Source organism: Sus scrofa, chromosome 15, assembly GCF_054392235.1.
Source record: "Sus scrofa isolate SSC_HxYL_T2T_F1_AM1 chromosome 15, Sscrofa_HxYL_maternal_Yorkshire_Landrace_v2.0, whole genome shotgun sequence".
In the NCBI taxonomy this organism is placed as follows: Eukaryota; Metazoa; Chordata; class Mammalia; order Artiodactyla; family Suidae; genus Sus; species Sus scrofa.
Window position 1 is genome coordinate 102,686,778 of NC_139397.1, and position 22,588 is coordinate 102,709,365.

The 22,588-nt window shown below is 38.3% G+C and overlaps 2 protein-coding genes across 2 annotated transcripts in view; one reads left to right on the forward strand and one right to left on the reverse strand.

Moving 5' to 3' along the window:
• DNAJC10 (DnaJ heat shock protein family (Hsp40) member C10) overlaps nt 1-22,588 on the forward strand; it is a 184,309-nt gene that overhangs the window by 133,601 nt on the left and 28,120 nt on the right. The gene's annotated exons all lie outside the window — the stretch shown is intronic.
• Nucleotides 471-22,588, reverse strand: part of FRZB (frizzled related protein) — a 43,501-nt gene continuing 21,383 nt past the window's right edge. The window contains exons 3-6 of the mRNA NM_001243330.1: nt 10,066-10,131; nt 5,973-6,177; nt 5,519-5,582; nt 471-1,762 (exon numbers count right to left, since the gene is read on the reverse strand). Of these exons, the coding sequence (NP_001230259.1) occupies nt 1,646-1,762; nt 5,519-5,582; nt 5,973-6,177; nt 10,066-10,131 (452 nt within the window). The 3' untranslated portion in view covers nt 471-1,645. The remainder of the gene's footprint in view (nt 1,763-5,518; nt 5,583-5,972; nt 6,178-10,065; nt 10,132-22,588) is intronic.

The following is a 22,588-nucleotide window of genomic DNA, read 5'->3' on the forward strand; positions in this document are numbered from 1 at the left end:
GCCAGATCCGAGCCACATCTGGGACCTACACCACAGCCCATGGCAATGCTGGATCATTAACCCACCGAGCAAGGGCCAGGGATTGAACATGCATCCTCATGGATACTAGTCGGGTTCATTTCCACGGAGCCACAAAGGGAACTCCTAGATAAATTATTGTTTACCATTTTGGGAAGCTTTTGTTCAGGAGTGAATTCACTCTTGCATGCTTGCCCTTGTAGAAGGAAAGAGCACCATTTTGCTTCACAACTGTTTTCTTTTCAGCATACCATAGCTTAGAAATTTGGTTCTATTAATATAAAATATGTAAGCATAAGAGAATGAGACTTTCAAGAGATGGGCTCAGGCTCTAAAGAATCCTGCTGGAGGAAGAAGAAAGAGCATCATTTGTTTCCCATGGTCTCTGGGGACCCCACTGCAGCTTGGGTAATGAGAATGTGCATTTGTTTCAAAAGTCAGAATCACCTTTCTCCTGACAACCATAATTCCTTTTATTAGGCATATTTTACTGCACATTAAACAGCACAAATCCAAATGACAAAGTGCAGGCCAGTTCATAGGCCTGTGATTCAGTTCAGCTTGGGTGTGGGTGTACACACACACACACACACACACACACACACACACACACACACACATATACACACACACATCCCACAACCCTGCACATTTTGCCCTCCTGCAACTACAGCATTTTATAGAGATTCATAGCTTTTAAAAATAACACCCTGGTGCATATACACACATACTTTCTTCTCCTGGTCAAATGCAGCAAGTGAGATTTATTTCAAAAGAAGAAGAAAAAGACTTACACCAATGGGTTTTTCTAAAAGGAAGCAAAGTAAACAGAGCTATGCTGATAACAGCAGATGTCTAGTTATAATTCACTTTCCTAATGCTGATTAATATATTCACAAACAAATCAAATGTATTGCCAAAAGAAAAATGCTTCTGTTAAAACCCCAACAGCTACTGGTTTCAGTTGCGCTTCTCAATTAGGCAAAATGTTCTTTCCCCAGCTTCTAACGCTATTTATTTTGCTTCCTGCCAATCTTGCAAATAATTCATCTTGTGTGTTGTTTCCTTATAAATGCTTCCTGGTGCTTGATTGCTTTGCCTGTGTGGCATTTGATTTCAAACTGCCATTTTATCTTTATAAACATTTAGAACTTTCTAAGCGTGAGGAGAATGCCCAAAAGGCATGCAAAAATGAAGCTGTAATTAGATCAGCAAAGTATGCTTTATAGCATATCTAGCTTTCTGTGTATACCAGAAATCTCTTTGCATTCAATACTGCATTCACAATCTGAGTGCAGAACAGTAAATTCACATTTACTCCAGCAAAGAGGCCCTGGTATCAACATGTTTAATTTATTATTATAGCAAAGAATAGTTTTCCCATGATTAGTGAAATAGAATACATATACTATATTTAAGGATCTGCACCCAGACCACCAAAGGGGGGGGGGATGGGGAGAAGGAGAAAAGCAGAAAACAAAAGAAAAAGTAGAAGCAATATCAGTTTACCACCTGATTTGTGTGGTACAAAATAGAATATGACGTGCAATAGTGCAATTTTCCTTTGCTAGTCCAGCAATGCAAGTCTTAATAGGAAGTCCAGGGAGGATTTTCTGGATTTCAGGATTCAGTTGCGTGCTTGCCGAGGGTTAGAGCTCCTGCCAGATTTCTGACTCTGGGTGGAATCACTCTGACTAGAATCACTTTTATTCAGTCCTAGATGACGGAGCTTCGTATCCCAGCGCTGTGAAATTTAGAACAGAACACGGTCATCAGCACACGTCACCATTTCTTCATTCTATTATTCTAACAACTGACTAAGATTGCATCTCAAAGGCATTTTACTACTTTTCCAAAAGTAGAAAAGCTATACCCCACGTTAACAACGAGACTGATGCTCTGTTAATGTAATTCTTTTATTTGAAAGAGCATGACATTGGCCACCTGTAACATGTCACTAATGCTTTTGTATCAAATGTCAAGCTTAAAATCTCCAGGTCAGGGAGCTCCCACTGTGGCTCAGTAGGTTAAGAAATAGTATCCGTGAAGATGCAGGTTTGATCCCTGGCCTTGCTCAGTGGGTGAAGTATCTGGCGTTGCCACAAACTATGGTGTAGGTCATAGATGCGCCTCAGATCTGGCTGTGGCATAGACCAGCATCTATGGCTCCAATTCAACCCCTAGCCTGAGAATTTCTATACGCCACAGGTGCAGCCCTAAAAAGGAAGAAAAAAAAATCTTTGTCATTAAATGGTGACAAAAATATACATTGATCTCTCTGGCTATTTCCTTAGGTAACATACATGAGACTAGCACTTCATGGACAATCAACAAATCGAAGGCTCAGAGAATCTGAAGGAAGGGTTGTCTTTTATCTTCCTCTCTTACAACACATAAGAACACAGCCTTTTAAACCAATGTGATTTGAACAGGGAAAAAAAATGAAAATGGGGGGAGAGAGGACGAGGGTCCCTTAAAAATATTTTTCTAAGTAATACCTACTAAATACAATAAAGCAGAAAAAGTTCTGCCCTCCTTCTAAGTTTTACAAAGCATACATTACCAATTTTTTTTTTTTTTTAGTCTTTTCAGGGCCGCTCCCACGGCATATGGAGGTTCCCAGGCTAGGGGTCTAATCAGAGCTGTAGCCACCGGCCTACACCACAGCCACAGCAACTCATGATCTGAGCCATGTCTGCGACCTACAGCACAGCTCACAGCCAACGCCAGATCCTTGACCCACTGAGCAAGGCCAGGGATCGAACCCCCAGCCTCATGGTTCCTAGTTGGATTCGTTAACCACTGCGCCATGACGGGAACTCCACCAATGTTTTTAATAACAATTACATTGACTAATATTTCATATTATCAATTTCAATAACATTTACATGTAGTGTAATCAATTAAATGGAAGTTATATAATGGGTAATATGGGGAGTAAGAATGAGGGCTAGAGCAGTACTTCTTAAATTTCAATGAATATAGAAATAACCTGGAGATCTTATTAAAATCACAGAGCCTCAATCAGTGGGTCTAGATCGGGCCCAAGATTTTCACACCTAACAAGCTCCCAGGTGATGCCAATGTTGGTAGTCCATGGACCACACTTTAGGCATCGAGGAGCTCATGTCAGATGGCCCAAGTTCAAATTCTAACTCCATCAATTACCATTTGAAGTTTCTTGAACTGACTAGACCTTGTCATTTACACATTAGGATTATAATATCCACTTAGTGCTCTGAAGATTAACAGAGGAAAAATACATAAAATACTTAGTAGATAACAAATTCTCAATTTTCAATTACTGAAAGTAATTCTTAATTTTAGCACACTTTAATTCCATAATCTTATTGTTTTGCAAATTTAAAAATTAAAAAAAAAATCAGTTGAGGAGTTCCCGTTGTGGCTCAGTGGTTAACAAATCCGACTAGGAACCATGAGGTTGCAGGTTCAATCCCTGGCCTTGCTCAGTGGGTTAAGGATCTGGGTTGCCATGAGCTGTGGTGTAGGTCGCAGATGTGGCTCGGATCCCGTGTTCTGTGGCTCTGGCATAGGCTGGTGACTACAGCTCCGACTAGACCCCTAGCCTGGGAACCTCCATATGCCGCAGGAGCGGCCCCAGAAAAGGCAAAAAGACAAAAAGACAAAAAAAAAAATTAAAAGTCAGTTGAGTCTGATTCTCAACTCCCCAAGACAGGCCATATATCTTGATTTGAACAACCCGCTATAATGGAGACTTCAAAAAAAAAAAAAAATCTTTCTTTAATTCTTGACCTATCCCTGAGAGGGGGAAAAAAAAATCAGCCAAAAAGGGCAACTCTTATTAACAAAACAACAATATTATCATCCATAAAACTCCTTTTCACATTCTCAGAATTGACTGAAAAACTAAAGTAAGGATCTGGATAATTCTAGCCAAAAGAGGTTTCCCAACCACGATCTTTAACCCTAAGTTCTGAATATGTTATTTCAAGTTATCTTCCCTTCAGCATGTTTCAATTCAGACTGAAAATGTAAATAATTTCACAATAGTAACTGTGAGTTCCCTGTAGAAGCAATGGAAATATGTTTGCTTCACTACGGAACAGGACAAAAAGTCATGTCCTGGGTCTTTACATGATGATTGTTTTGGTACCAAAAAAGCAGCAGCAAGCCGTTCCACATGCTTTGCAACAAGGATGCTGAAAGCTCTTCTAACTGGTACAGGAATTTAGGACAAATTCCTGTTCTGCGTTAGCAAGCAGAAAACTGAATTAAAAGGACAGTTTGAAATTCTCACATACTGAAAAGTCACTTTTTAATAAACCCCAAACAAACTGAAAAGAGATACAAATAGAGGATTCTCATAAGTCAACTTGAAATACACCTCGCTTTTGACAAAATATTGGCAGGGGGGAGAGTTTACTGGAGGGTATTTTCTTCCTACAACAGAATGCCCTCTACATTTTTGTAGGTCACTTAAACTGAAATGTGTCTGCTGTGTCAAGTGCCAGATGTATAAGATAAACTGCCCAGGGGTGTTTAACTTAAAATGTTTCCCAAGCCTTCAAACTCACAGAAGGAAGAGGATGTATTATGTTTGGTACAATTCCCACTCACCCCTCCCCCCTTCCTGCCCAATACACACACACACACCCTTTATGATTCTTTGCCCATCTATGCAAACTTCCCCCACATGCCTTTCATTGAAACAGATTTGCTTAGTGTAGTAAAAGGAAATGGAACCTTCTAAAATAACTGTGATTAAAAAAAAAAAAAATGCATCACTTACAGAATCTAAGTCATTGCCTTAAAGCTATGTTACTACTCTAAAGACCATCTTGGTCAGATCTCTTATACACAGATGAATGAGGCTGCACTTTGTACATGGTTAGTGGTGTCTATGCACAGTGACATTTCTACCCATGCTTTATTCTCCCCTTCTTCTCTGACTCACAGAACTATAACTGTGCAAGGGACCAACATATTCAGCTCAAAAACATTTTCCAGCTTCTCTTGCAGCTAGGGATGGACATGAGACCCAGACCTGAGTAAAATCTGCCAGGTGGGGTGCTTAGAAATCTTTTTTTACCTCCCTTTTCTTTTTCCCTGAAATGTAGGTGTGATGTGCAGCAGAAGTGGGGCAGCCATCCTGTGATCTCCAGCTGAACATGAATATGGAAGCAATACTCTTAAAAGCAACAGAGCCATAAGCTAGAAGGAGCCTGGAGCCCTAATGGTAATGTGGTTACACCCAACCAAGGCTGAGCTAACTACAACTAGACTTCCCATTGGGAGAAGTTAGGCAGCTGTGGTTGGATCTCTGATATACACACAGAGAATTTGCTCCTTAAATGATACTGATGTTAGAGACAAACTCAGTTCTTGGAATACTAAATACATACATTAGGCTTTAATATTTCTCATGTAGTTGAGGGCAGCTATTTGGTTCAAATGACAAATGGCTAGTTTTCTACTTTTATTTTCTATGTGCCATTTTGAATATAAAATTGAGGCTTACCTTAACTTTTTTACCAAGCCGATCCTTCCATTTCTCAGCAATAGAACCTTCCACCAACAGTAATCTATATTTTTTAAGGAAGCAACCATTTTTGAAAAATTAAAATACATTTTTGAAAAATACAAGGAATCATTGCCAAGAAAGACTTACTGTTTATACTAGAATGGGACAGCCAAGTTTTAAAACAGTAATTCTTAACTATTTGAAAGTCATGGACTCCTTTAAGAACAAATGAAGTTATGATCCCTCTCCCCAGAAAAGTACACACCCACAAATTTCACACATATACTTTCTATCCTATATGTGAAATTGAAGGATCCAACTAAACTTATCTTTAATCCCCCAGAAGGTCGATAGATCTCAAAGTCAGAGCCCCAGAGTAAGATCTCTAGAGAAAAGGATTTAGGATAGGATATGCATAGAAATTATTCTGAATCTTTAAGGAGTGAATTACCTGGAGCGTTCCTCATCTTCATAGCCCATGATGATATACTCCTCATTGACGTTAAGTGGAGGACACAGGCAGCCAGAGCTGGTGTAAAGGTTAACAGTGTCCTTTGGAATGTTGACCAGGGAAGCCTTTAAAATCTCCTTCACCTCAACTACTGCAGTCACATCATGGCACTTGATCTTTACTTCTTTAACTTTAGCACGAATGACTGGATAAAAGACAATGAAGCTGATGTGCTAATATGATTCACAATAGGTGCCCCACTCAAAAAAGACAATTAGGTTTCTTTCTCGTCAGTTCAATTCCACTTAATGCTCAATGAACAGAGAGAAAAAGTCAACCACATATTTTCGCCTTAGATAGTAATGAGTGACACTCTACACAACTCACCTGCCCCCTTAATATTCAGCCCTGATCCCCTTCAAATTTCCATGTACGTTTATATTTGTGTGTATATATGCATATGTGTTGTATATTTCATTGTGAGAAACAATTTAGATAAACAAAAGTTGAATGAATATGGATTTAATTTTCCTCCAAAATTTCATTTTGGATGTGTAGATATTTATGTGCACAATTTCAATAGTTGCCAATAGGATTTAAACTATGTTAATTTCAGTCTATGTACAAAGTACTTAAATACGCCTTCTTTGTTAGCATTCTTTTATCAAGTCTAATAATAGGATTTCTAAAGAGTTGTGTTTTTGTTTTTTTGAGTTGTGGTTTTCTTTTGTGTCAGAAAGTTGTCCTGTTGTACGGTATTCCCCCACCTGGTTCTGAGATCTTTCCCATTCTCATCTTAACTCACTATTCAGACATGAGCTCCTTTCTCCTTTGTTTTGGTGTAAATTATCTTTTACACTCTCCTTTGGGTATGCCTCATTTTCTTCTTGAATAAACCTGCTATGGAATATACTGGATATATTGTCACCCAATTTATCCCAGAAGACTGCTTCACTTCTCAATATAAAGACATAAAATAACCAATTTAGTTGCAAAGTCAAAATATTTGACTCAGAATCTAGAAAATACAGTCCTCCTTCCTTTCTGTATTTCTCTCCTTGGAGGAGCCAAATTCTTTAGATTCCTACTTCTGGTAAATGAGCTCCCCCCCCCCCCCCCGCCAAAGGGAGAGTTTGAAAAAGGCTAAGAAGAAGCAAAAATGTCAATTAGCAAGAAGCCAATGGCTTTTGCCCAGGCACTCTCTTTGCTCTGGTTCAATATCCATGGATGCTATACAGAGGAAAACAACATATCCAAATGAATGTACTTTTTGAAAGCCTCTTAGGCACATATATGCAAACCACTTTCATCTGAGTCCCTTCCCACATATTTTAGGGGTTTTGGACTACAAAGAAAAAAGTAATCCATGAAAATATAAAGCCAGCTAATAAACCATTGCCCCCATCGAGGCCCCAATTCCATACAGAAACTTATTCAATGACATTCCATGAGTACAACACACATACAATAGAAATTAAGCTACTAATTCTAAAAACTTTAGGGCAAAACCTCATTTCTGCCTCACAGGTATTTCAATCTTCAGAGAATTAGTTGTCTTAAGAACTCACAGCACACAAAATATAACTGCCAGCTGCCCCGGCTTGGTGTGATTTGTGAGTGAAAGAGTTCCTTTCTACTAGTGTTCTCTCTATTCTTAATTTAACAAAAGGTAAGACTGCCCTTTTTGAAATGTCATTTGGGAGAATCAGATGATAGATTCAACGCCCCAGCTAGCAGACATGTTTTTGTGTCCTGGCTTCTGTGAATGTGCTTCGTAGCATTCAACAGCTCTTAGAGATTAGTGAACTGTGCAAACGTTCTCAAACTAATGATTTATTTACCCAGTGTGGCTACTATTTTCATTAGAAATTTTTAGCACATGTACCCACTCCAAAATAAGTATCTCTCTACAAGACTTACTTTATTATTCAAGTAATTTTGTTAAAGCTCAAGAGCTTTTAACTGAATTAATCCAAATGAAGCAGAGATTTTTATTTGAAGTAGCAACTGCTCCCACCCCCACTTTATCTCAATAGATATATGTCGATATTTAAGAAAGATAAAAATCAACATATTTTGGAATATAAAATGTATTTTTCTTTTCAGAGTTTTTCCTTCTATTTAATAATTTCAGTATCTACCTTTCCCCAAAGAAGCTCAAAGCTTCAGACAAGTGAAAATATATCATGTTGGCAATCTGGTTATTTTTTGTCTATGAGGAAAAAACTATCTTTTTTCCATTAATCATGATCTCTATCCCATTTTCTGTTATAATATCCACTCAGCTACCTTGCTGAAGATTTTCTCTTCCCATGATTTGTAACCAGTAGTATTTTGTCTTTTAACAAAAATAACAGCACTAACCATTGCAGCACTAAGAAAATTGGATAAAATAAAAATCAATAATGAGTAAAATAAATACAAACTCTATTAAAATTCCACAATATAAAATTTTTATCATGCTTTCGTTTTTAATATAGCTGTCCTTGAAAGTTCATGGAAGTTTCCGCTGTGATACAACAAGATTGGTGGCATCTTGGGAGCTCTGGGATACAGGCCCAGGAAATTCATATGCCACGGGAAGTCAAAAAAGAAAAAAGAAAAAGAAAGCCTTTGGAGTTTCTGTTGTGCCTCAGCAGTAACAAATTCGACTAGTAACCATAAGGATATGGGTTTGATTCCTGGCTTCACTCAGTTGATTAAGGATCTCACGTTGCCATGAGTTTTGGTGTAGGTCACAGACACGGCTTGGATCCTGCATTGCTGTGACTGTGGTGTAGGCCAGCAGCTGCAGCTCTGATTCAATCCCTAGCCTGGGAACTTCCATATGCTGCAGGTTCGGCCCTAAAAAAAAAAAAAGCTTCATAGCATTTTTCAATCTTATATAGGTTATATTTATTTTAAAGAGATTTAACTACACTGAGAATTTTTTACTTGATACCTTCCAATACACAGTATTTTCAAAGATATCAAAGGTAACTCTTACCAAGATTCACCCATTTCTCTCCTTTCAATTCCCAAAAGTATAAAAATAGGAATAAGTCTGCTGCATATGGCCTATATCCTCTAAAGTAGGGCATGAAAACTCAACAATAAAGCCCTCATTTTCATAATGAAGGTGCCTTTAAACATCTATTTAATTGCCATGTTTATTCATTTACTGAGCATCAACAATCTTCTGTAGAGATAATAGCATGAACTTTATTAATATCATAAATACCAGGGGAAAAATCATAATAAAATGCCTATGGAATACAGCAAATGTTGATTTGCTCCTTATCAACTGGGAAACTCTATTAATTGACCACCCCAAACACAATGGTAATTGCTATTTGTGACTCTGAAACATCCCAGTACCCAAAATTACATTCCAAATAATCAAAAGAAGGACAACTTGGGTTCAATAATCACTGATACAATAAGGATAACACATCTCATGGGACAGTTGAGAAAATCACATAAGATAGTGCATGGAAACCACCTAACGATACCTGGCACAGAGACAACTTTTTCCCCCTCCAGGTAAATTTGTCAGCTGTGTTTGGATTGGTAGCTCTTCAATTATTATTTTGTTTATCAGAATGCCACAAATCTAGGTCAGGCTAGATAACATTTCCCTCATTGAACACTAACGACTTCTGTTTTTCTTTCCAACTCTGTCAGTATTCTCCATGAGATAGACTAAAAAATCAAGTTTGATTCTTTGAATCACCCTTATGCATTGAAGTGCTCCTCTGTTCACCCCATTTACTGTTTACCCCAGTAAAGCACAACTGATGATCCACTGTAGCTCAAAACCCTCCTCAGCTGTCAGAGGGAGAAGAGTCCCTCCTACCTGTTTTGAAATGCACCTCTGTGTACTTAATTGCTTGGTTTTAAGAGGCCAGCCATGCTGCCTGATATGCTTCCCCCAAAATCAAGCATTTGCTAAGAATTGTGCCCATATGAGACATTTTAATTGGTGTGGGACAGGAAGACTAATGCTCTTAAAATTTGTCCTTGTTTATTTGTTTCCAAGCCTTAAAGTGATGTATACATACACACCCCTTTCTTAACCCAGCAGTTTACAGGTCAGTCATGAAGTTCTTCTTACCATAGTTGTAATTGTTTCGGAAATAGGTCTTCTGTGTAGCTCTAATAGGTTTACATTTGCAGCGTTCTAAAAAATAAAAAGCAAAATTTCAACATTAGCTTTCCTTTGTATGTGCACTTGTTAGGGGTAAGATCAGATCCAAATTTGGTAGCAAGGAAGCTCTTAGCAATTCTCTGTCTGATCTCTTTCTCCTAGAACTGCAATCATGTTTATTCTGTCTACAGAGCCTCTTATTCAATGTCAATATGCTCATAATTTCCCACTCTCCAGCAAACCACCCAAATCCTGAGGAAACACAGTCATTACCATGCATGAGGAGAACATGACCCCAGAATCTTGAAAGAGACAGGCTTAGTGCTTATGGCACCAGAGCCAATGCCAGCTCAGAGGCAACCTATGCTTATGCTTTGGTAACTGGTTTACTCCCAGGCAGGACCACTTGCATTCACATACCATTTACAGCTTACATACCACTCCTCCAAATATTAGTTTCTGGATATAAAAGCAATTAAGTGAAATTACTATTATAACCCAGTGAACTTACTGAAGTTCTTGAGAGGCATGAGTTCCTTCTTTTCTGTAGTTAATTTTTAAAATGTTTAACTGAAGTTTAAATGATTTACAATATATTAGTTTCAGGTATACAACATAGTGATTCTCATGAGTACCTTCTATAGGCAATAACTGCTGTTTACTCAATGGTGTTTTTAATGTTAATTGGAGGAAATGATTATACACATATTTTGAAATGAGAACTTCCATGTTTAAATATCTGGTGAGTTCTGACCAGAAAACATTGTCTATGTAATATACTACAGGTACAGATAATAAAGATTCTAATTATCTCAAAGTGTTTCATGTATAGGATAAATCATTTGACATCTTGGAGTATGGATTACCATACTGTTCACAGAGTACTTAGCTAAGAAATATACATCATATGTACATCATAGCCACAGTAAATTGTTAGTCATTAAATCCACATAAAAATAGGAAATAATACCCAATTACCTTAGAAGGCATTCAAGTTTATGTAAAGATTTCTTTAAAATAGTACCCCTGTTGGTTGCATCATTTGAAACTATTTTCTCCCATTCTGAAAGTTGTCTTTTTGTTTTCTTTTTGGTTTCCTTTGCTGTGCAAAAGCTTTTCAGTTTGATTAGGTCCCATGGGTTTATTTTTGCTCTAATTTCTATTGCTTTGGGAGACTAATCTGAGAAAATATTCATGATGTTGATGTCAGAGAGTGTTTTGCCTATGTTTTCTTCTAGGAGTTTGATGGTGTCCTGTCGTATATTTAAATCTTTCAGCCATTTTGAGCTTATTTTTTGCATGGTGTGAGGGTGTGTTCTAGTTTCATTGCTTTGCATGCAGCTGTCCAGGTTTCAACCCAACAGCAAAAAAGCCAATCAATCAATGGAAAAATGGGCAAAAGACCTGAATAGACATTTCTCCAAAGAAGATGTACAGATGGCCAGCAAACACATGAAAAAATGCTCAACATCACTGATTATAAGAGAAATGCAAATCAAAACTACCATGAGATATCACCTCACACCAGTCAGAATGGCCATCATTAATAAATTCACAAATAACAAATGCTGGAGGGGCTGTGGAGAAAAGGGAACCCTCCTGTTCTGTTGGTGAGAATATAAACTGGTACAGCCACTATGGAGAACAGTTTGGAGATACCTTCGAAATCTATACATAGAACTTCCATATGACCCTGCAATCCCACTCTTGGACATCTATCCGGACAAAACTCTACTTAAAAGAGACACATGCACCCGCATGTTCATTGCAGCACTATTCACAATAGCCAGGAGATGGAAACAACCCAAACATCCATCAACAGATGATTGGATTCGGAAGAGGTGGTATATATACACAATGAAATACTACTCAGCCATAAAAAAGAATGACATCATGCCATTTGCAGCAACATGGATGGAACTAGAGAATCTCATACTGAGTGAAATGAGCCAGAAAGACAAAGACAAATACCATATGATATCACTTATAACTGGAATCTAATATCCAGCACAAATGAACATCTCCTCAGAAAAGAAAATCATGGACTTGGAGAAAAGACTTGTGGCTGCCTGATGGGAGGGGGAGGGAGTGGGAGGGATGGAGAGTTTGGGGTTATCAGACACAACTTAGAATAGATTTACAAGGAGATCCTGCTGAGTAGCATTGAGAACTTTGTCTAGATACTCATGTTGCAACAGAACAAAGGGTGGGGGAAAAAATGTAATTGTAATGTACACATGTAAGGATAACTTGATCCCCTTGCTGTACAGTGGGAAGAAAAAAAAAAAAAACAGTACCCCTGGTGGAGTTCCTATTGTGGTGCAGCAGAAATGAAACCATGAGGTTGCAGATTTGATCCCTGGCCTCGCTCGTTGCCTTGATCCCTGGCAACACTGGTTAAGGATTGGGCATTGCCAAGAGCTGTGGTGCAGGTTTGCAGATGCAGTTTGGATCTGGCGTTCCTGTGGCTGTGACATAGGCTGGCAGCTGTAGCTGCAATTCAACCCCTAGCCTGGGAACCTCCATATGCCACGAGCGCAGCCCTAGAAAGAAAAAAAAATAGTATTCCTATTGAGTTCCTATTGTGGCTCAGTGGAAATGAACCCAACTAGATCCCTGAGGATGCAGATTCAATCCCTGGCCTTGCCCAGTGGGTTAAGGATCCGGCGTTGCAGTGAGCTATGTTGTAGGTCGCAGACACAGCTCAGATCCCATGTTGCTGTGGCTGTGGCATGGGCCAGCAGCTGTAGCTCTGGTTCGACCCCTAGCCTGGGAACTTCCATATGCTGTGGGTGCAGCCCTCAAAAGTAAAAAAAAAAATAAAAATAAAAATAAAAAAGTACCCCTGAGAAAGCTCAAGGTGGAACGGTATGTGTTTCTTTTACTTTCACACAGAAAAAGGGAAAAAAACAAAAACATGAATCATAGACAAGGAACCAACAAAATATGTTTATTTAAAAAGCGTTTTTACATACAACAAATATTAACAGACATAAAGGGAGATATTGATGAGAATACAATCATAGTAGGAGACCTAAATACCCCCCTCACATCAATGGACAGATCCTCTAGACAGAAAACCAATAAAGCAACAGAGATCCTAAAGGAAACAATAGAAAAGTTAGACTTAATTGATATCTTCAGGACACTACATCCAAAAAAATCAGAATACACATTCTTCTCAAATGCTCATGGAACATTCTCAAGAATCGACCACATATTGGGACATAAAGCGAATCTCAATAAATTTAGGAGCATAGAAATTATCTCAAGTATCTTCTCTGACCACAATGCCATGAAATTAGAAATCAACCATGGGAAAAGGAAAGAGAAAAAACCTACTCCATGGAGACTAAACAACATGCTACTAAAAAACCAATGGGTCAATGAGGAAATCAAGAAGGAAATTAAAAACTATCTTGAAACAAATGATAATGAAGACACAACCTCTCAAAATCTATGGGATGCTGCGAAAGCAGTGCTCAGAGGGAAATTTATAGCAATCCAGGGCTTTCTCAAAAAAGAAGAAAGATCCCAAATTGACAACTTAACCCTCCACCTAAATGAATTAGAAAAAGAAGAACAAAGAAGTCCTAAAGTCAGCAGAAGGAAGGAAATTGTAAAGATCAAAGAAGAAATCAATAAAATAGAGACTCAAAAAACAATAGAGAAAATTAATAAAACCAAGAGCTGGTTCTTTGAAAAGGTGAACAAAATTGATAAACCCCTGGCCAGACTCACTAAAAAGAGGAGAGAAAGAACCCAAATCACCAAAATTATAAATGAAAAAGGAGAAATCACAACGGATACAGCAGAAATACAAAAAACCATAAGAGAATACTATGAACAACTATATGGCAATAAGTTTGACAATCTGGAAGAAATGGACAATTTTCTAGAATCTTACAGCCTGCCAAAACTGAATCAAGCAGAAACAGACCAACTGAACAGACCAATCACTAGAAATGAAATTGAAGAGGTCATAAAATCACTCCCTACAAATAAAAGCCCAGGACCAGATGGCTTCACAGGTGAATTCTATCAAACATATAAAGAGGAATTGGTGCCCATCCTCCTTAAACTCTTTCAAAAGGTTGAAGAAGAAGGAATACTCCCAAAGACATTCTATGAGGCCACCATCACCCTCATTCCAAAACCAGGCAGAGATACCACCAAAAAAGAAAACTATCGCCCAATATCATTGATGAATATAGATGCAAAACTTCTCAACAAAATCTTAGCCAACCGAATCCAACAACATATCAAAAAAATTATACACCATGACCAGGTTGGGTTCATCCCAGGTTCACAAGGATGGTTCAACATACGCAAATCAATCAACATCATACACCACATTAACAAAAAAAAAGTCAAAAATCATATGATCATCTCAATAGATGCAGAAAAAGCATTTGACAAAGTTCAACATCCATTCATGATCAAGACCCTCGCCAAAGTGGGTATAGAGGGAACATTCCTGAATATAATCAAAGCCATTTATGATAAACCCACAGCAAATATAATCCTCAATGGGGAAAAACTGAAAGCCTTCTCACTCAAATCTGGAACAAGACAGGGATGCCCACTCTCACCACTGCTCTTCAACATAGTTTTGGAAGTCTTAGCCACAGCAATTAGACAAACAAAAGAAATCAAAGGCATCCATATAGGAAGAGAAGAGATCAAACTGTCACTGTATGCAGATGACATGATTCTATACCTAGAAAACCCTAAGGACTCAACCCCAAAACTCCTTGAACTGATTAATAAATTCAGCAAAGTAGAAGGATATAAGATTAACATTCAGAAGTCAGTTGCATTTCTGTATACCAGCAATGAAGCATTAGAAAAGGAATACAAAAATACGATACCTTTTAAAATTGTACCTCACAAAATCAAATACCTCGGAATACACCTAACCAAAGAGGTAAAGGACCTATATGCCGAGAACTATAAAACCTTAATCAAAGAAATCAAAGAAGATGTAAAAAAATGGAAAGATATTCCATGTTCCTGGATTGGAAAAATTAATATTGTGAAAATGGCCATCCTACCCAAAGCAATCTACAGATTCAATGCAATCCCTATCAAATTACCCATGACATTTTTCACAGAACTAGAACAAACAATCCAAACATTTATATGGAACAACAAAAGACCCAGAATCGCCAAAGCAATCCTGAGAAACAAAAACCAAGCAGGAGGCATAACTCTCCCAGACTTCAAGAAATACTACAAAGCCACAGTCATCAAAACAGTGTGGTACTGGTATCAAAACAGACAGACAGACCAATGGAACAGAATAGAGAATCTGGAAATTAACCCTGACACCTATGGTCAATTAATCTTTGACAAGGGAGGCAAGAACATCAAATGGGAAAAGGAAAGTCTATTCAGTAAGCATTGCTGGGAAACCTGGACAGCTGTATGCAAATCAATGAAACTAGAACACACCCTCACACCATGCACAAAAATAAACTCCAAATGGCTGAAAGACTTAAATATACGACAGGACACCATCAAACTCCTAGACGAAAACATAGGCAAAACACTCTCTGACATCAACATCATGAATATTTTCTCAGGTCAGTCTCCCAAAGCAATAGAAACTAGAGCAAAAATAAACCCATGGGACCTCATCAAACTGAAAAGCTTTTGCACAGCAAAGGAAACCCAAAAGAAAACAAAAAGACAACTTACAGAATGGGAGAAAATAGTTTCAAATGATGCAACTGACAAGGGCTTAATCTCTAGAATATACAAGCAACTTATACAACTCAACAGCAAAAAAACCAATCAATCAATGGAAAAATGGGCAAAAGACCTGAATAGACATTTCTCCAAGGAAGATATACAGATGGCCAACAAACACATGAAAAAATGCTCAACATCGCTGATTATAAGAGAAATGCAAATCAAAACTACCATGAGATACCACCTCACACCAGTCAGAATGGCCATCATTAATAAATCCACAAATAACAAGTGCTGGAGGGGCTGTGGAGAAAAGGGAACCCTCCTGCACTGTTGGTGGGAATGTAAGCTGGTACAGCCACTATGGAGAACAGTTTGGAGATACCTTAGAAATCTATACATAGAACTTCCATATGACCCTGCAATCCCACTCTTGGGCATCTATCCGGACAAAGCTCTACTTAAAAGAGACACATGCACCCGCATGTTCATTGCAGCACTATTCACAATAGCCAGGACATGGAAACAATCCAAATGTCCATCGACAGAGGATTGGATTCGGAAGATGTGGTATATATACACGATGGAATACTACTCAGCCATAAAAAAGGATGACATCATGCCATTTGCAGCAACATGGATGGAACTAGAGAATCTCATACTGAGTGAAATGACCCAGAAAGACAAAGACAAATACCATATGACATCACTTATAACTGGAATCTAATATCCAGCACAAATGAACATCTCCTCAGAAAAGAAAATCAATCATGGACTTGGAGAAGAGACTTGTGGTTGCCTGATGGGAGGGGGAGGGAGTGGGAGGGATCAGGAGCTTGGGCTTATCAGTCACAACGTAGAATAGATTTACAAGGAGATCCCGCTGAATAGCATTGAGAACTATGTCTAGATACTCATGTTGCAACAGAAGAAATGGTGGGGGAAAAACTGTAATTGTAATGTATACATGTAAGGATAACCAGACCCCCTTGCTGTACAGTGGGAAAATAAAATTTAATAAAAAAAATAAATAAATAAAAATAAAAAATAAAAATAAATAAATAAAACTAAAAAAAAAAAAAAAAAAAAAAAAATAAATAAAAAGCGTTTTATGTTAGCATGGAGACCAATAAAAGGCAGAAGTTTTTGTTGACCATTTGACATTGCGTTGTCTAATCAAAATAAATGTTATTTCTAGTTGAACTCACAGATAATATGCTTTGAAGTAACACTCCCAAGGAGAGTTAACACCACTACCCTCACTAATTCTTCAATTCTAGAAATAAGCATCTCTCCTGGGAATAGGTGCTGGAACCAGAAGCAAGAGCAATCGCACTGCTGTTCTCACCCAGGAGAGAAGTTAGCATGTTCTCAATGTAGTGTTGAGAAATTCTCTTGTTCTGCAGATAATTGTTAACACAATATCTGTGGAACAACAATCGTAGCCCAATAAATAATAGGTAATATCAGTGCTGGTTTCTATTTTGAAGAAGACTCTTCAAAAAGCAACTTTCTGGAGTTCCCGTCGTGGCGCAGTGGTTAACGAATCCGACTAGGAACCATGAGGTTGAGGGTTCGGTCCCTGCCCTTGCTCAGTGGGTTAACGATCCGGCATTGCCGTGAGCTGTGGTGTAGGTTGCAGACGCGGCTCGGATCCTGCGTTGCTGTGGCTCTGGCGTAGGCCGGTGGCTACAGCTCCGATTCAACCCCTAGCCTGGGAACCTCCATATGCCGCCGAAGCGGCCCAAGAAATAGCAACAACAACAACAACAAAAGACAAAAAGACAAAAAAAAAAAAGAAGTAACTTTCTTATTAACAAAATGTTTTTATTCCCATTTCAAACAGAATGGAAAGTTTCTACTTCTATTGTATAGTTTTACTTTATACCAAATGTCACACATTTTTAAAGGAGAGATTACTCTTGAGATGAGACTATTTCTGAAGAAGTAAATGCTATGGTCTTTGACTTACAATCATCTTCACCCACATATAGATATGGACTTGTGTTTTTCTATCTCTTTAAAAATACCTATCTTGGGAGTTCCGTGATAGTGTAGCAGGTTAAGGGTCTAGCACAGTCACTGTTCTGGCCACTACTGTGGCATCGGTTCAATCCCTGGCCTGGAAACTTCCACATACAGTGGGTGTGGCCAAAAAATTTTCTTGATTTTTAAATAAAAATATCTATTCATTAAATTAATGCATATAGATAAATTATCTGCATATTTGTAATTCTTCAGAAATTTCCACTTGTTCTAATAAAAATTCTTGGCAAAAGTACTGTCACTGGATTGAGTCTAATTTGAGATTGTTACCATATAACTTTGCTTGAAGCATAAACAATGGATTCTACAAAACTTTCCTGGCAGAGATTTTTCCAAAAAATTACATCATACAATAACTCAAGAAGATTCCAAATGGGTATTTCCACAACTACATGCACAAATGCATATATTAGCTAGACTCTTTCCTATTAGCTAATGACCTAAGCAATTTTATTCTTGGAGCTGAATTCTGTTCCTCCCCAAAGCACTGGTTTCTCCTGGTGGTCTCAGAGTTGGCAGGGTCATACTAGATGTATGAGGCCTTCTCTATGCTCCAACCCCTAGCTCTTGCCACAAGCAAATATCTGTCCAGTGGAAGTAACTAGTAGCTCCATAAAATAACAGATCAATAAGGAGGAGTAGAATTTTATATCCACATGGCTCAAACACAGAAGAACTTACTTTCACTTATTTATGCTAACTCAATCCAAACATTCATGTCTGAGGATATTCATGAAAAGCGTATCTTAGATCAACAGATCTAGAGGACTATTCCTCTTCTAAAGTATTTCTACTCACATCTACATATTTATTCCAAAAGCCCAATAACTAGGAAATGGGGGGAAAGACATATAGGGATATACTGCATGCATTATTTACTACATTTTTTTCTACTAGACATCCTGAATCAGATTGCAACAGCTTCTCTTTATTTACCAATAGTTGATTTCTCAGACCTTTTATTGGGCCTGTAGCATTATCATATCTACTTTAATTCACTAATAATTTTGCTAATAGCCTTCCTTTCTCAGCTTCCCAAGGGCACAAGGTCTTTCTTTCCCATGGTGGCAAAGTACAAACTTATTAATTTACTGAGCTATGCACAAAGACCATTAGATATTGATTCCCTTGCATTCCACTTTCAAGAAGAAAAATTTGTAAAGGAACTGCCTTGGTGCTCTTATCAAGGAAAAAAATGTAAAAACCTTAAAGTAGCTGGCTGCAACAAAATAAATTAAGAAGTGGCAAAGAGTTCTTCAAATGTGGGGAGGGTTTAATATTGGTAATTCATTTCCCTCAAAGTCTAGAATTACATATTATGCTCTGAATTACAGAATGGAATATGGTCCTATATCCCACAAGTGCTCTGGAGCAGGACCAGGAAACTGTCTTGGGCAGCCTTCCTTCCCACTTTCTAGCTGGGTTCTCTCCCTACTCTTCTAGAATCAACAATGCCCTACTTCTCTGCTAATGAAACTAAATACTCTTTATTACCCTAGGATGAATATGAGTTTACCATCCTAGAACAGATAGGAATTCGTAAAATTAACATGCATCATGCACATTAGAATCTGGTCTACAATTCAGGGGAGCTGCCCTCCAGTGCACTGCAGTGCCCAAGCCCTGAACGGCCCCACTGTCTCAACACTGAGGCCTCTTAGAAACATAGTTCTAGGTGGAAAGTGACCACATCCTTCTTTATTCAGTTTTTTACTCAAAAAACAAAAACAAAAAAAACCCCTGAACTCATTTATTGACAACACATAAAGAGAATAGTCTTAGTCATATGATTTTACAAGATGTAAAAATTTTAAGTACCTGACACAATTAGGAAATTTAATACTCAAACCTTCACTATTTAAGGCAACTTTGAGTCAAGCTTTAAGTGTAAATGACTTTCTATCTAATCCTGACCTTTGTTTGAAACTGACTTCTTTCTCCTGGCTGTCCTCCAGAGCTGTAAAACTATAATTAACTTTAGCAGATTCTTAAACGCCTATAACCTTTCATGTACCATGACTTTGGAATATTACTATCTAATAGCATTTTTCTGACTTTTTAAGGATCTGTGCTCAAGATTTACTGCCAAAAAGTAGGGGGGAAAAAAGAAAATACAATTCTAATTGTATTGCTATTTCTGTTACCACCCTTTCAAGACTGACTTTTCCTAATCAGATCAGTTTAATTTTAATTTGCACCATATGAATTATATGTTTTAAGTTTGACCTTGTCCACCTTTCCTCCATTGTAAGACACATAAGAGCAGACCACGACAAATTTTAAAATAGATGTAAGAAATAAAATGTTGGAGTTCCTTGGTGGCTCAGCAAGTTAAGTATCCAGCATTGTCCCTGCTGTGGCATGGGTCACTGCTATGGTGCAGGTTCAGTCCCTGGCCCGAGAATTTTCACAAGTTATGGGTGCAGCCCCCAAAAATGTTAGAACCCTTAATTGTGATTTCATTACTGATACCCAAATCTATATTTTCTTTTTGTTGTTGTTGTTGTTGTTGTTGTTGCTATTTCTTGGGCCGCTCCCGCGGCATATGGAGGTTCCCAGGCTAGGGGTTGAATCGGAGCTGTAGCCACCGGCCTACGCCAGAGCCACAGCAACACGGGATCCGAGCCGCGTCTGCAACCTTCACCACAGCTCACGGCAACGCCGGATCGTTAACCCACTGAGCAAGGGCAGGGACCGAACCCGCAACCTCATGGTTCCTAGTCGGATTCGTTAACCACTGCGCCATGACAGGAACTCCCAAATCTATATTTTCAATTGCTTATAAGCGGTGTCCATGAGCATGTCTTAAGTAATTTTAAACATATGTAAACATCCTTTGCATCATAAACTTGTCTTTCTTCCATAGAAATAGTATTTTCTGATTCTACAGCCCTGGGATATCTATGCTTCTCTAAATATGAAATGGGAAAGAAAAAAACTAACATTTGCTAAACACTTTAAGTCACATATATTAATTCATTCCTTTTACAAATATTTATTGGGCATCTGCTACATGCAAAGCTCTGTGCCAGGCATGTAGGACACCAGATGAGCAATATTGCCAATACAGAATAGGATACAGACATTGAACAAATAATTATACTCAGAATAATTTGTTTTTAGGAGTTCCCATCGTGGTCAATGGTTAATGAATCTGACTGGGAACTGTAAGGTTGTGGGTTCGACCCCTGGCCTCGCTCAGTGGGTTAAGGATCCAGCAATGCCATGAGCTGTGGTGTAAGTAGCAGTCACGGCTCAGATCCTGCACTGCTGTGGCTCTGGTGTAGGCCAGTGGCTACAGCTCCGATTAGACCCCTAGCCTGGGAACCTCTATATGCTGTGGGAGCAGCCCTAGCAAAGGCAAAAGACCAAAAAAAAAAAAAAATTGTCTTTATACACAATACATGCTGTGAAAGAAAAGTACAATGTGCAATGAGAACATACAACTTGATGATCTAAACTAGTCTGATCTTCAATGCTCTTTGAGAAATGACATTAAAGCTCAAAACCTGAAAGAAGAATTGTAGTTATCTAGGCAGAGGCTATATCTTTATACGCAAGATGTAAAGAAGTCCTTAAAGGAGACTGAGAAAGAGCATCCAATGGTGAGAAAGAAATACAGGCGAGAGTGGACTAAAAAAGCTGAAAGAAGATGGTGTTTCAAGAGAAGAGGAGAACTCACTTTGAGAAGAGCACCCTCAAAGCTCAAATGACTTACAAGAGAAAGGGTGACATTAAATTCACTTGGGAAGAAGAAGATGGGACACTGAACTAGGGGGAGAAAAGGACGTGGAAAGCCAGAGGGACACTCCATCTACTGCACAAGAATAAAAAGGAAGGAGGGGCACTGATGTCAACAAGCTTATAAATCTGTTGGTGGGATGATTAGAGTTCCTTCTAATAGCTTTTACTTTCTCACTGAAGGATGACATCATTAGCCATGGGAATGAGGGGGAAGAGAAGCAGGGGTTGGAAAAGGAGAGGAGATAAAGTATAAAACAGTTATTTTATTGAGTGGAAAGGCAACTTTCTAGAGAAACAAGGTAGGATTGCTAGGCAATGTTGATTGTGTATTTGAATTTTATCTTGAACTTAAAGTAAAACCAGTAACCCCACTTGAGTAATTTTCACCAGCAAAAAGAATTGAGAATTTGCCAAGCAAGTATGGCAGAAGAAAATATTGGCAAGGGAATTGAGGGAATGATTATTACAATAGACCATGAAATCTCAGGTAGACAAGGAGGTTGGGGCTGAACAATAATTCTAAGTGGGATATAATGAAGAGGCAATCCTAGTGGAGTAAAGTTTTTAGCGGTGGAGATAGTAGAGCAAATCTGCTGGAATGAAAAAAGACGGTAGGCAAAGAATGGGATATTTGAAATTAGTATTACAGAGCTGTAACCACTGCTAAAATGTGCCCATGGAAGTAGATGGCTGGGGTAGAACAAACGGCTTAGTGAAGTGCGGAAGTCAATGCATTAGATGGATGATCAACTTTACCATCAAAATCATCAAAAGAGCAATAAGGAGCATTATGGAACATGCACCGATGGAGCTTAGTGGAGGGTAGGAGGATATCATTTGGCCTTCCAGAAGTCAGTTTCACTGCCCTTCTAGAAACAAAGAGATGGTGAAACAACCCTAAATTCTACCTCTAGGACCACCTTCCCTCTTCCCAAAATTATAAGTCATGAAATGGACACTTCATTGAAAATCTAAAGGATCTTATTATTCCTGGTGCATTAAAAAA